This window comes from Talpa europaea (genome assembly GCF_964194135.1).
Source record: "Talpa europaea genome assembly, chromosome: 12".
In the NCBI taxonomy this organism is placed as follows: Eukaryota; Metazoa; Chordata; class Mammalia; order Eulipotyphla; family Talpidae; genus Talpa; species Talpa europaea.
Window position 1 is genome coordinate 46,834,577 of NC_140079.1, and position 14,630 is coordinate 46,849,206.

The following is a 14,630-nucleotide window of genomic DNA, read 5'->3' on the forward strand; positions in this document are numbered from 1 at the left end:
AGCTGGGAGCCCCTGGACTACTGGCCGGCACACCTATCTGCAAAGGGCCTGAGGTGGTCTTTTCTTTTCTTTTCTCTTTTCTTTTCTTTTCTTTTCTTTTCTTTTTTTTTTTTTTTTTTTTTTTTTAAAGATTTATTTATTTATACAAGCACTGGGTAGAGTCAGAAGCTCAGGAGGGTGAGAGAATTCACCAGAGCCAGAGCGGGGAGCAGAGCAGGCAGAAGGACCAAAGTACACTGCTGAGGGGAGCAGCGTGCGGCAGGAGGGGTCTGCACGCCATGAGGGACCCTCCTCCTGTGGCTGGGGAGCAGCCGGGATCGAACCAGCATTGCAGAAGCTGCTGGCAGCTTCGCAAGCCAGCGCACAACCGCTGCGCCACCGGGGAGGCCCTTCTTTTCTTTTCTTTTCTTTTCTTTTCTTTTCTTTTCTTTTCTTTTCAAAGCTTTATTTATTTATTTATTTATACAAGCACTGGGTACAGTCAGAAGTGCGGGAGGGTGAGAGAATTCACCAGAGCCAGAGCAGGGAGCAGTACAGGCAGAAGCACCGAGGTACACTGCTGAGGGGAGCAGCGGGCGGCAGGAGAGGTCTGCCAGCCATGTAGGACCCTCGCCAGCGGCCAGGGATCGAACCGGCACTACAGAGGCTGCGGGCAGCTTTGCAACCCAGCACTCAACATCTGTGCCACTGGGGAGGCCCTGAGGTGGTATTTTCAACCCTGCTGGGTGTTTTGTCACCACCACCCAACTCTGCCTTCGTAGTGTAAGAGCAAACAACCCATTCATAAATAAATGGCTACGTACCTACATACCCTTATTCATTGACACTGAGTGTTGAACTTCCTATTTCCATATATCATGAGATGTTCTTTTAATTTATTTTTCAAGCATTTAAAAATGTGAAAAGCATCCTTAGCTCACAGGCCATTACAGAAACAGATTGCCATCACTTGGCGGCCTCAGTAGGTCAGCGGCCAAGCATGCCCCCACCGACCTGGCAGTAGGAGAGTGTCCTCCGCACGGCCATATCCCTTTGTGTAGATCGTCGGTGGCTTTGTCACACTGAACCGAGATTCGAGTCACTGGGCCAGACAGAATTGGAAAGGCAGGGGTTTGCCCTCATTTTTTAGGGAAGGAATCTGAAACCCCAGAGTGCTAAACTAATTTGCCCTCTAGAGCCCCTGGAATCCCCTGGGGACACAGAGCTGCTCTCCTGGGCTCCTCATCAGATATAACTCTCCACCCCGTGAAGACCTGTGGGTTGTTTTCCCAGCATTTCCACACAGGAAAACCCCAGCCCCAACCAGGGTATGTAGGTATGTAGGTACTTTTTACTCAGTGTACGTGGCAGAGAAAATCCTCTGGCACCTCAGGACACCTCTGGCCTTGTCCTGCAGTATCTATCATCTGGGTTCCCAGATGGCCATGACCTATAGGCATGTGTGGGCCAACCACTGATTCATATGGAATTCATTCTCCCAGAATGTGGGGAACACTGGGGAGAAAATATGGGTTCCAGATGGGGGGTCTACTGTGTCGACAATAGCTTCCAGTCCCTCCTGAGCATCACATTCTCTGTCCCCATATGGCTGGAACAGGGGGGTCCTACCGGCCAGGAACAGTCTTCCCCTTTTTAGCCTCTTTTTTATACTCCCCCCCACCCCCCGGTCTAATATTTGTCATTTTCTTCTACCAGTATTGTATCAAAGCCAGTCAGTTGAAGTGTCACAAGTCTTATGAGGACTAGGGAGGGGACAGAGGTAGCATCACAGAGGGAAAGGCAGCATCAAGACTCAGGAAGGTGGTAGGCAGGGCTCAGACAACTGGAGGAAAGGGGCTCGTGGAAGTGGTTACATCCAAGTAACAGCCTGATAGACATGCAGAGAACCCCTGTTGGAGCCCTGCTAGAGAGGGACTCTCTGAGGCTAGAATGATGCTGGGCACACAGCCACTGACCAGTAAGCTGGTTGTCAAGTGAATGGATGAATGAATAATGAATGAGTGAAGGGACGAGATCGTGTGTGCAAAAGCACTGCAACCTCTTGATAAGTGAGATCCCTGTGGGCTGTTCAGGAAAACAAGAGAAGCCAACCCCACAACCCAGAGGAAGCCCCTAGAAAAAATCCTCTGAGAATAAACAGCCACAGATAAACCTGGGGGTGACAGAATTAACCCTGGGCAGGCTTCCTCCACCCAGCTAGAAGGATAGCACCCTGGATGGGGGACTTTTCTCCAGGGGAAACCCCAACTCAGGGACTGCCTGTGTACAAGGCCGAGATGGGGGAGCGCGTTTGCCTCTTAGCTCATTCCATGGGCCTGTTGCATTTGGAAATCTGAAAGCAAAACATAGTTTGCCTGATTTGGTCTGTCTCCAGGCTTGTTCATTTTGCCCATGTGATGCTCAGGAGGCCCAGGTATGAACTCAAGGGAGTCTTGGGGGAACCACCTGCTTGACTGCCCAGCCCTGGGTGAACAGCCTGGGGCCAGGTAGGGCAGGCACCCCCAAAAGTTCCAGACCTCAGGGACAGAGCATGGACAGGGCCACCATGTCGGCCACTTGCGAGGTTGGCTGACTTCTGCAGTTTCCCCATCAGAAATGGAGATGGCAAGTCAGTCTCTGAGAAAAGTACAAGCAAAGGAAAGAATTAGAAGCCCCTGGTGCATCTGGCTCAGGTCATTCTGCCACTGGTTACATTTCTTCCCAAAGCATTTACAGAGCCCTCCAACCAAGAAAAGTGCCATCCTGTTTAGATATAAAGTGACCCTTCTCGGAATTTTTGGCTAAGCACAATGCTTAACCCTGAATGTCTCCAGTTTCAGAAGCCTTTTGAATCTCCCAAAAGGAGAACCTCAAAGACGAAACCCTAACCCTAACCCTTATCAGCTCTCAGCATCTCTGGCAGGACAGGGAGTCGGAAGGGGTGCTACTTCTCTGACAATTTTACCTAGAAACCACAAGTGGAGAGTTTTCAAATTACAAGGTTTTCTCTTTGTTTTTCTTCCATTGGGTAAACTTTTAACATGATTTGATAGGCAGCTCGCTAGCTAAATACATATATTTTTAAGAGTACAGCTTAAATTAGAAATGTGTATTTTATCCCATTTTTTTAGTTAATACCCCCAGTTCTCACCATTCCCCATCAGATTTGATATGTGGCCTGTGTTATAGATCCTATTATTACATATAGTTCAATGTCTTTAGATTTCTTTTTTTTTTAAAAAAAAGATTTATTTATTTATGCATACAAGAACTGGGGTATAGGCCAGAGGCACAGGAAGGTGAGCGGATACACCAGAGACAGAATGGGGAGCAGAACAGGTCAATCTACTGAAATACACTGCTGAGGGGAGCAGGAGAGGTCTGCTGCGCAGTGTGGGTTAGCTCCCCAGCCAGCGGGAGATTGAACTCCTGCTGCAATGGCTGGCCATAGCTTGATAGTGCTATGTCTTTAACCCCTGTGCCACCAGGGAGGCCCCGATTCCTTTTTTTTTTAAACATTGATTTACAATTATATAAGTTCCAGTTGTTGTAAGGTATTACAGTTTGACATGTATATATACTACATTATGATCTCTACCAAAAGCCTAGTTTCCATCCAGGAATGTGTATTTTTAGCACAAAAAAGAAAACAGTGTCTTTAACGAAGTAGAGACCTTTTCCGAAAAGCACTTTGCCAGGGTTGTTGGATTTCTAGCCTGTTGGGAAGACAGCATCCCGGCCTCTCTGGCCCTCCTTGCCAAATTACTCACATCATTGCTGGCACCCGGATCCACTTCCTCCCTGCCGCCCACCCCCAGACCCCACACCAAGCACACCGGCAGCCCTGGTGCTTGGAGGCCAGCCACCCCGGCCAGCACGGGAGCAGTCACACAATAGTTCCCCTAGCTGCTGGGAGCTCCAGTCCAGCAGTCCCTCCTCCTTGGACATATAATAGCACCAACCGGATATTTTTAGATCAGCTTTGAAAAGTTGCACTGTGCTGAGACCACATACCAGACGCGTGAGGTCACCAGCCCGCACGGGTAATCACAGAACCAGAAAACCAGGGCTCCGCAGGAGCTGCTGCCCTCACATCCTTTCCCTCTTGTCATCCCCAGAATGCCAGACCCGGCTGCTCCTTTAGAAGTTGACACAGAGGCTTGTCCTAAATTCCAAAGGGATTCCTGGGACTCTGTGGAGTGTAAATGTGCGTTTTGGGGACACTTCCTCGGCAGACACTGGACTTGAGCTCCCATGTGCTCATAGTTAGGCCAGGCCGGACTTCACACAGAGTGGGGAAGGGCCTGTGCTCAACTTAAGCTCAGGCGACCCTGCAGGGTCCATTGTCTGTGGAACAGAAGGAGATGGATCGCTGTTTGCTGCCCCCAGAGAGGAGCCTCAGAGCACATGGGCTTTACTCCAAAGAAATAAAAGAGCTATATGGCTGGATCTAGGAGAAACTATACATTAAACCTAGAAAGAGTTTTCTCCAGAGGGCCCCTCAGTGCCTCCCATGCACATGGGGTTCCCCAGTGCACCCCAGTACTCCCAGACCAGCCAGCCCTACAAACCCCTTCACCTGTCTGTGCCTCCCAACCCAGGCAATTTCGCCTTCTCTGGGCATATTCCTTGGTTATCGCAGATGCTGCTGGCATCTGATGGGTGGTGTCCAAGGATGCTGCTCAGCGCCCCAGTGAACAGGGTGACCCCAGTCTGACCCCAAGTGTCAGTGGTGCAGGGGTTCCACAAACACTCAGGGTGCCCCTAGCAGCTGGCGCATGGCTGCTGACCAGTAGCTCTCTGACACTTGTCAGGACCTAATATTTAATCAGCCCCTTCAAAGACAGATCAAGGTGTCCTGGGAGGAGAGGGGCTCTGGAACCAATGTCTGACTCAAGTAAATGCCTAAGGCCATTTCCTCCTCCACAGACCAGATGGAGGTGCCCCCCACAAAGCACCTGAACTCCAGGTTGCCTCGCTAAGGGTCTTCCTTTATTGCCACATTCCTGCTGGTCCACTTGGCAATAGGCTTAGGCTCACAGCTCTGAAGTCTGGAGCCCCAAGGGTAGTGGGGCAGAAAGTCCCTCAGAGCCGCCCCCTGAGGAAGGGTCCTGGACCTCCCACAGCATACCCTTTCTCATGTGACTTCTGCCTTCAGGTCACTGCTCCAGAAGCTTCCATCAGTGACCACCTGCATCCATCCCCTTGCAGAAAAAACTAGAAAGTCCCATCTCCTCTTGGGGTTAGTACATCTCCCCACCCTGTCCACCCCAAAGGACCTGCAACCCCCTCTTCAAAACTTGGCTGGGGGGCCTCCCCAGTGGCGCAGCGGTTAAGCGCTGGGCTGCGAAGCTGCCCGCAGCCTCTGCAGTGTCAGTTCGATCCCCAGCTGCCAGTGAGGGTCCCACATGGCGCACAGACCTCTCCTGCTGCACCCGCTGCTCCCCTCAGCAGTGTACTTTTGTCAGTCTGCCTGTTCTGCTCCCTGCTCTGGCTCTGGTGAATTCTCTCACCCTCCCACGCTTCTGACTGTACCCAGTGCTTGTATAAATAAATAAATAAATCTTTAAAAAAAAAAAAAAACTTGGCTGGGGCCTAGTCATTCCCAGCCTCCCTGCACAGCTTCCCCAAACAGGAGCATTGCTAGTCTGACACCCATCTCATTTACTTTTCTTGTGCACCCAGACACACATGTATGACTCTAGGTGTCACCATCCCTTCCCTACCCTACCTCAGTGTTACCTCCTGGGCCACAAGGGGGTGACACTCCATAATCACCTCTTCCTCCCTCCTTCTCCTGTCAGCCTCACTTTACTTGAACAGTACCCCCCTCCAAAAAACCAGTACCCCAAGCCCCTGAAGGCTGTGTCTGTTCAATCTGTTCATCCCTGGGGGAAGGGCAGGATACTTCCCAGGAACCTGGGCAGGGATGGAGGTGTTCTCTGTCCTCATCTGGGTGGTGGTCATGTGGGAGGCCCTGGGAGTGGGGGTGGGAAGTGGGGGTGGGCGTTGAGTGGCAAGCTCCATGCACTTTACATTCTCGCCTCTGTGTTTGGGAAATGAAACCCCAATTCATGCCACAACACAAATGAATCCCGAAAACATCCTGCTGAGTGAGAGAAGCCAGACACAAAAGGCCACATAGTGTGTGATTCATTTATATGAAAAGCCCAGAACAGACAAATACACAGACAGAAAGCAGATTGGTGGTTATCAGAGGCTGGGGGAGGGGAACGGAGAGTGACTGCTCATGGGGATGGGGTTTCCTTTTCAGGTGATGGACTGTTCTGGAACTAGATAGTGGTAGTAGTTAACACAACATTGTGAATTGCACTGAATCATTCATTTTATGTTACGCCCATTTAACCCAATTTTTTAAAATTTTGCTATGAACCCACTTGTTCTCCTATAGGTGCAGGATCCCTCCAGGCTAGGACCTGTGTCCTTACCCACTCCTTCACATCCCTCACAGAGCCCGTATCAGCTTAGCACCCAGTAAACTCCTTCCTGAGAGGGCCAGATAATAATTATTTTCAGCTTTGTTGGCCAGGAAGCCTCTGTCTAACAACTCAGCTCTGCCATTGTGGCACCAGAAGCAGCTGGGAGTGACCCATAAATTGACAGGCCTGGCTCTGTGCCAGTAAGACTTTCACTATGGCCCCTGGGATGGGAATAGGGTTTTCATGTGTCAGGAAATATTACTCTTCTTTGGGATTTTCCTTAAACCATTTTGAAATGTAAAAAACATCCCTGGCTTGCAGGCAGCACAAAAAACAAGCAGCTGGGCCTCCCTGGTGGCACAAGGGGTTAAGCAACAGCACTCTAAAGCTGTCCGTAACCACAGCAGCAAGAGTGGCCAGGGAGCCACTCACATGGTGCAGCAGACCTCTCCTGTCTTGCCTGGTGCTCCCCTCAGCAGTGTATTTCAGTAGATCTGCCTGTTCTGCTCCTCACTCTGTCTCTGGTGGATCCTCTCACCCTCCGCACCTCTGGCCTGCACCCCAGTTCTTATATGCATAAATAAATAAATCTTAAAAAAAAAACCAAGGAGCTAACCACATTTTGCCCACAGGCCAGCGTTTCCTATAGGAATAAATATAATTGAGAAAGAATTACCATAACTGGCATTTTTAATTGCAAAGGCTTAAAACTTGGGCTCCACACACAAACAGAGCTCAGGAGTTGATGGATCTCCATGCACCTGACTATACACCTAAGTGTTTGCGTTTCTCAGAGCAACTTCCAGCAAGTATCCCCAGCACCCAGGGGGAGCTCCGAGGCCCATTGAAATTTCATCCTCACATCTGAATACATGCTTTTGTTTTCCCCACAGGCATTTGGGAACGCCAAAACGGCCCACAACAACAATTCCAGCCGATTTGGGAAATTCATCCAGGTCAACTACCTGGAGAGTGGCATCGTGAGAGGGTGAGTTGGCATCCACCGCCCGTGCAATTAGCCTCAGTCCGGTGTCTCCAGCCTCCCAAAAGTTAGGAGCCCATCCAGGAGCTCAGTGCTGAAATTATGGCTGAGCAGACATTTATGAATTATATGGGGCAAATGAGTGGTTTTAAGTTCTTGATGAAAAGGTCTGAGGGGTTGGTCGAGGTAGGAAGGGCAAGTGGGGAGGCCCTGCTTCCTGGGAGCATTGAGCATGACCCAGCACCCACAGAGCTGGATGTGCTGTCGTGATGAGATTTGCCCAATCCATTTCCTGGTCTTGATAGCATTTCTAATTCTGTAGGTCTCTGAGTACCCCAGGCAGGATTGAGGGGAACTCTGGCATTTGCCCCTATAGTCAGAAGGAGACATGATGCAGTTTTGGGAGGAAACTGTGAAGGGTAGGTGGAAGATGAATGTGAGGGAAACGGGAGGAAAGGTAGAGTGATGAATAGAATTCGTGGAAAGAATCGACTGTCATTCGGATGGATGGATGAGTGGATGGGTAGATTCACTAATGGATGGGTGACTGTGTTGATTGATTTGTGGGTGGGTGGGTAGATGATGGCTGGGAGGTTGGGTGGATGCTCTTTCATCAGGGTTCATTGCCTTGCTAGTCACAGGAATTGCCACCCCCTCAATTTTGGTATGAGGGTATTGGCGGCAATGGTGTTTGTAAAAGTTCCAGGTGATGCTGAATAGCAGAATGAGAAGCCCTGAATGTTAGAGGTGGGGACACCTAAGCTGCAGGCCAGAGAAGGTACAGGCATTTCTGGAAAGGGTGTGCCCCCCCTTCCCCATGTCATGAGGACAGGGGGTCAATTCCTATGTCTAGACTCTTCCGTCCTTCTAAACCTGACTAATAATCAGTTGGCAATTCACATTCAGGCCATGAGCAGGAATGCTGTTTTCCCTACTCCTCCAGTCTCTGGCTTCTTTCCTCAGCAGTCCCACCCCCAGTCAAGGCTCCAATAGCCCCAGGCCTTTGGTAAATACTCCCTTTGCATGGGCACCACTCCCTCCCACAGCGAGTGCCCCAGTCGACCAGAGACATCCAGAACCCAACCTGCACTTTCTCCACAAAAATCCTCACCGCTTCCATTTTTTCCTTCCCATGGGCCAAGTTACCCAGCTGTATCTGCCACATGGAGAACCTCTGACCAGCAAGAGATGCCCAGAATGTCTGATAGGGTAGATTATAGAGAAACTTAATGTTTCTACACTTCTAGGGGCTCCCCTTGAAGAGCAGGAATGCCAAGAAGCTGCCTCAAGTATTCCTGGGTCCAGGCTGGCTCAACACTGAGCCTTTGTTCCCAGGGGTGCTGCTCCTTCCACTCCACCCTAACCCTCTTCTCCACCTGGTTTCTATTTTGTGTCCTGGGGCCACTGTCACAAAGCACTGTAACCAGGAGGCTTGAAATAACAGGAATTTCTTCTCTCCCAGTTCTGAAGGCCAGAAGTCCAAAATCAAGGTGTCTCAGGGCATGCTCCATCCAGCAACTCCAGGAAAGGGTCCTTTTTGCTTCTTCCAGCTTCTGGGGCCTCCAGGCGTCCTTGGCTTGTGACTGGATTACCCCAGTCTCTGCCTTGATCTTCACATAACCTTCTCTGTGACTCTCTGGGTCTCCTCATCTGTCTTTTAGAACACTTTCCTTAAATTTAGGAACCACCTGGGATGATCGTATAAAGATATCCTTCTCTTAATCATATCTGCAGACATTTCCAAATAAGATCCCAGGCTCAGGTGGACATATCCCTTCAACCCCGTTTTACTTTACACCAGCAAAGCCAATGTGCTCACTTTGGCAGCACATATACACCAGCAAAGCCAAGTCATCCAGTCCATGCCACCTGCTCCAGACTTCCACCAAGCTCAGACCCAGTGGCCTTGGGTTGACTGCGTTTCACAGACCAACTTTGGAAAGTGATTTCAGATCCAGTAAAAAAAAATGTCATGCATTGGCCCACAACTGTGGCTGCTCAAGGTTCCAGGAGGGAGGTGTACTTCCCACAGGAGTAGCTACAGACAGCCCATGAGGAGCAGGCCCAGACTTGGTTCTGCTTTTGAGCAGATGAGCAGATGACACTTCTCGATGCAGTTTCCCGCTGAGACCAAGGGTCAGGGGCAGTCCAGGCCTCCCTCAGTTCCGCAATTTGTAAGGCCTCTTTTTCCAGTTGGCTCAAGGGCTCAATGCTGGGGGATCTCTGACTCCCACTAAGACTGCCATAGGGACCTGAGCCTCCAACGTGATCGGGAAAGTGAAGGGCCTCTTGTCCTTCAGGTGCCAGCAGGATGCCAGTGAAGGGCTGCCATCTTCCACACTTGGCCAGCACAGCACAAAATCCACCACAGAGTGAGATTCAAGTATGAGCCTGCAGCTCTAGAACTCGATGTGGTCTTTCTCCCCGGGAGAACAAATTGCAGATAACTAAAATTTAGTTGACCCTGGAGTAATTCAGGGGCTAGGGCTGCTGACAACCCCTCCCCCAATGCACACACAGTTGAAAATCCACATATAATTTTTGACTCCCCTAAAACTTAATATCCTGCTGTTAACTGGAATACTTACTGAGAACATACACAGTCAACACATGTTCTGTATGTTACGTGTACTACGTACTGTATTCTTACAGTAACGTATACTAGAGAAAAGAAAATATTAAGTGGTGTTGACCCCCTGGCCCTGCCACTGCTCTGACATCAGTTGCCTCCTGTAAAACTGAAGGGCTCAGAGGAGGGTGGCCTGCGCGGCCGCCTACCTCATACCCTTGGTGATCGTGGGTCCCCTAGAAGACCAGCCTTTCCTGTCCTGGTGGGGTTGAGGAAGCAGGTACCCATGCCTTTCAGGTGCCTTCTGGGCCACCTCCTGTGAGTTCCCAGGCAGCAGGAGGTCCCTCCACTTTCTAGTACCTCATCCATCTGTGGGAGTCTAGATGCCACCTTCCTCCCAAGGAGAGCAAATAACTATAGTAAAGTCGACTTTGAACAACGCAGGGGCTAGGGTGCCAACCCCACACCCATGTAGTTGAAAATCCACTCATAACTTTTGACTCCCCCCAGTCTTATCCAACAGTGTATATATATATCCCACTGCAAAACGGTGCCCAAAATTTTTGTTTTCGTGACCGTGAGTGTTGAGATGATGGCTGACAAAGTACCTGGTTGCTGCCCCAGCACTCACACAACCTCATGGAGTCCATCCCCCATGTCCATCGATGGATGAATAGACAAGCACAACACAGTGTAGAATATATGTGGACTATCACTCAGCCATAAAAGGAATGGGGTTCTGATACCTCTGCATCATGGTCGAATCTCAGAATCCTGGTGCCAAGTGGAAGGCAGACATAGTATACAAACCGAACGAGTCTCTTTAAAATTCTAAAGAAGTCAGGAGGAAAAAAGACAAAAGAAAAATAAAATAAAATTCTAGAAAAATCAGACTGTCTTCAGTGGGGCCAGTCAGTGGCTACAGAAGGGTGGGAGTGGGAAAGAATGACTAAGGGCCAGGAAATTTTTTGGGGTGTCAGGTGTGTTCACAATCTTGGTGTTGGTGGTGGGCTCCTAGGTGTTTGCACACATTACAACTCATCCAATCTCATACTTCAAGTTGATCGTGTGTCAGTGACCCCTAACAATGCTTTTTTTCAAAATGATATGGAATGTGAAAGGCCCCAGTCAAAACTTAACGTGTGGCATACTTTCAATGTGGGCAGTGTGTATCATATGTTGATAATCAATAAAGCTGTACAAAAAGAGCAAAAAAATGAATTCATGCTCATTGCATCTTTTCTTTTCAATTGGAGGAACGTTTAAGAGCTAGAGAGATGGTAGAAGCAGGAGGGACTGTCCTGTATTGTTCCTGAACACATAGGTCCAGTTGCTCCAGGGAGGGGTTCTCCACAGGATACCACATTGGGCTTCCCCATGCAGTGGCCAGCCTGAATCGGGTCTGCGGAGCAGATGCGTCAGCCCAGGGCCCTTAGTTTTAGAAATGGTAGCTACAGGACAAGGGAGCAAGTAAGGTAGTTATATTTATGGCATTTGAGTTATTTATGGCATTTATGATGCTACAGTTATGCATTGCTTAGTAAGGGGAACACGTTCTGAGAAACATCAGGCAATTTCATCGTTGTGTGAATGTCAGTGTGTAACTTACACAAACTTACAGGGTACAGCCTGCTACCCAAGCAGACTCAATGGTGCAGTCTGTTGGGACCCCCATCACATAATGTGTTCCATTGTCAAGTGAAACATCATTAAGCAGCGCATGATTGTGTTTGTACATTTAGGGTGATTGTATTTATGACACTTATCATGATTATATTTACAGTGTTTAAGGTGTCTGGTTGTATTTATGATATGTATGGGTGTATTTACAATTTAGGATTGTGCTTACCACATGTAGAATGATTATATTTGCAACATTCAGGGTAATTATAGTTCCAGCAGTTAGCTTGATTATATTTGCCATGTTCAGGGTGATTATGCATCTGTATTTACCTCGTGTCAAAGGAAGTTGAAGTTAATTCTTTGTTGACTTTGCCACAGCAACAAATTACTCTAGTTCTTTCATGAAACGAGATTCAAATAAATGCTTTACCCTTTTTCCTTTTCACGACAGAGCTGTTGTCGAAAAATACCTGCTTGAGAAGTCTCGCCTGGTCTCTCAGGAGAAGGATGAGAGGTAGGACCTTTCCTCAGTAACTTCACACATAAGCCTTTTTCCCAGTAGAAACAAGCAGGCGCTCAGATTTGGGGCTGGGGCCGGGAGGCTGTCCATGGCACATCCCAGGCCTGCTCCTAAGCCAACCTTCTGTGCTTGCTGTGTGCCCCCTGGGGGATTAACCTAGACTAGGGGCTCATGTCTGTCAAAATGTGCTTAGATTAGAAGCCTCTCTGATCAGCCAGTGACAGGGACATACATCCCCATTACCCCCACTCCCCCCCCCCCACACACACACACACATATACACGGACATCTACTCATGGGAGCCGCTCAGATTAGTTTTTTTAAGACATTGAAGAATGAGTCATTGTCTCAAATTTGTACATAAGGGCTCCTTCCTCCCTGGCATGGTGTCTCTGAAACAACATTAGCAATAGTTTGAAAAGTTGCTATTGCTTGGCCTCCAAAAATGACTTTTTTCCTCCTCTTTTCACCCTTAGGAACTACCACGTGTTTTATTATTTGTTACTTGGTGTCAGCGATAAAGAACGTCAAGAATTCCAACTCAAGCAGCCTGAAGATTATTTCTACCTCAACCAGGTAAACAGCCCTGACTCCTGGCCACAAACACCACCTCTGTTCCCTGCTGGTTGTTTACGCGTCCTGCCAGGTCGGAGGCCGCCCTCCTTGGCTCTCTGTGGAGTCCCCAAACCAGCTCCAGGGAGATGGTATAAAGGATCCCATTCATTCCTGATGTCCTGGGCCCTGCCCATCAGTCCCAGCCAAAATCATCCTGGCATACCACCCTCACTGGCCCGGAAACACCCAGCATGCGCCTGTTTTTCAGCATAACTTGAAGATCGAAGATGGAGAGGATCTAAAGCACGACTTTGAACGACTCAAGCAGGCCATGGAGATGGTGGGCTTCCTCCCTGCCACCAAGAAGCAGTAAGTGGGTGGGCCTGCTACCCCACCATCTCCCCTATGGGCACCCCCACATCTTACAGTCACCCTGAGGTCTGATCAACACCGGGTGATTGCTGCACCAAGAGGGTAGTCTGATGACCATGAGCACACAGAAGGGACTCTTGTCATTAGTCACTGGGAAATGCCAGTTAAAACCAGAGGGGCTTCGGGCCTCCCCGGTGGCGCAGCGGTTGAGCGCTGGGTTGCGAAGCTGCCCGCGGCCTCTGCAGCGCCGGTTCAATCCCCAGCTGCTCCCCGGACACCAGAGGAGGGTCCCACATGGCGCGCAGACCTCTCCTGCTGCCGCTGCTCCCCTCAGCAGTGTACTTCAGTCCTTCTGCCTGCTCTGCTCCCCGCTCTGGCTCTTGTGAATTCTCTCACCCTCCCGTGCTTCTGACTGTACCCAGTGCATGTATAAACAAACAAACAACAAACAAACAAACAAATAAATAAATAAAACATGCCTCTATTTAAAAAAAAAAAAAAAAACAGAGGGGCTTCTCCCAGCAGCATAAATGCACTAGCATGACAGAACTACATGCTTAAAAATGACTAAGGTTTATGTGATGTGTTTTTTACCATCAACTAAAATTTCAGAAAAGTATTAACAACCACATGCGGATCTTCCACATCTGCCTGGATAGCCAGTATCCCCAGCACACTTTGGAAAAACGTTTGGTGGTTTCAACTACAGCTGTGTATACATGACACACGTTTACTCAGCCAAAGACACACACATAAATGCACACAGCAGGCTCATTTATGATCGCCAAAAATAACCAGAAATCCCCCAAAGTCCACTAGTGGGAGATTAAATAAACAAATGGTGGTACATCCATGCAGGGGCCAGCAGTAAAGGGCCAAACACGCCATGGCTTGCTGACCCCTAGACTAGTCCACACTCAGCACAGCTCTCACCTGGGCCAGATCTGCCCCAGGGGACACTCAGTCATGGTTATCACACTGAGGGGTGGAGTGGGGGAGACACTGGCATCTGGTGGGTAGAGGCCAGGGATGCTGCTCGGCACCCATAGTGCCCTGGATGGCACACATAGCAGAGAGCCAGTGTGAAGCTGAAATGCGATGAAACCATTGACATTGAATTATGCTGCCTGCATTAACAGGAGTGGCACCCCACCCCCACATCATTCTAATGACAGCCAGATACAAGTACATATGATTTCATTGACATCAAGTTCACGGTCAGCATTAGACATCAGAACAGCAGCTCTTCTGGAGTCTGGAATGTACTACCCCTTGATATTTGTGCTAATTACCAGGATCTCTAAATTTTGTGACAATTCACAAACCTCTACGCTTGGAGAACATGTACTTTTTTTGTAGGCAGTTATACATTCATTAAAAAAACTTTTTAAGGACCTCCCTGATGGCACAAGGGGTTAAGTTGCAGCACCATGAAGCTATCGACAGCCACTGCAGCATGAGTTTGATCCCTGGCCAGGGAGCTACACACATCACGCAGCAGACCTCTCCTGTCTCCCCACTGCACCCCTCAGCAGTGTATTTCAGTCAGTCTGCCTGTTCTGTTCCCCACTCTGTCTCTGGTGGATCCAC

At 49.2% G+C, this 14,630-nt stretch overlaps 1 protein-coding gene across 1 annotated transcript in view; it reads left to right on the forward strand.

The window, feature by feature from the left end:
* MYO9B (myosin IXB) overlaps nt 1-14,630 on the forward strand; it is a gene marked incomplete at its 5' end in the record, with an annotated part of 70,272 nt that overhangs the window by 20,296 nt on the left and 35,346 nt on the right. Inside the window, 4 exons of the mRNA XM_084250019.1 lie at nt 7,313-7,407; nt 12,045-12,107; nt 12,590-12,689; nt 12,937-13,037. Coding sequence (XP_084106145.1) covers nt 7,313-7,407; nt 12,045-12,107; nt 12,590-12,689; nt 12,937-13,037 — 359 coding nt within the window. The remainder of the gene's footprint in view (nt 1-7,312; nt 7,408-12,044; nt 12,108-12,589; nt 12,690-12,936; nt 13,038-14,630) is intronic.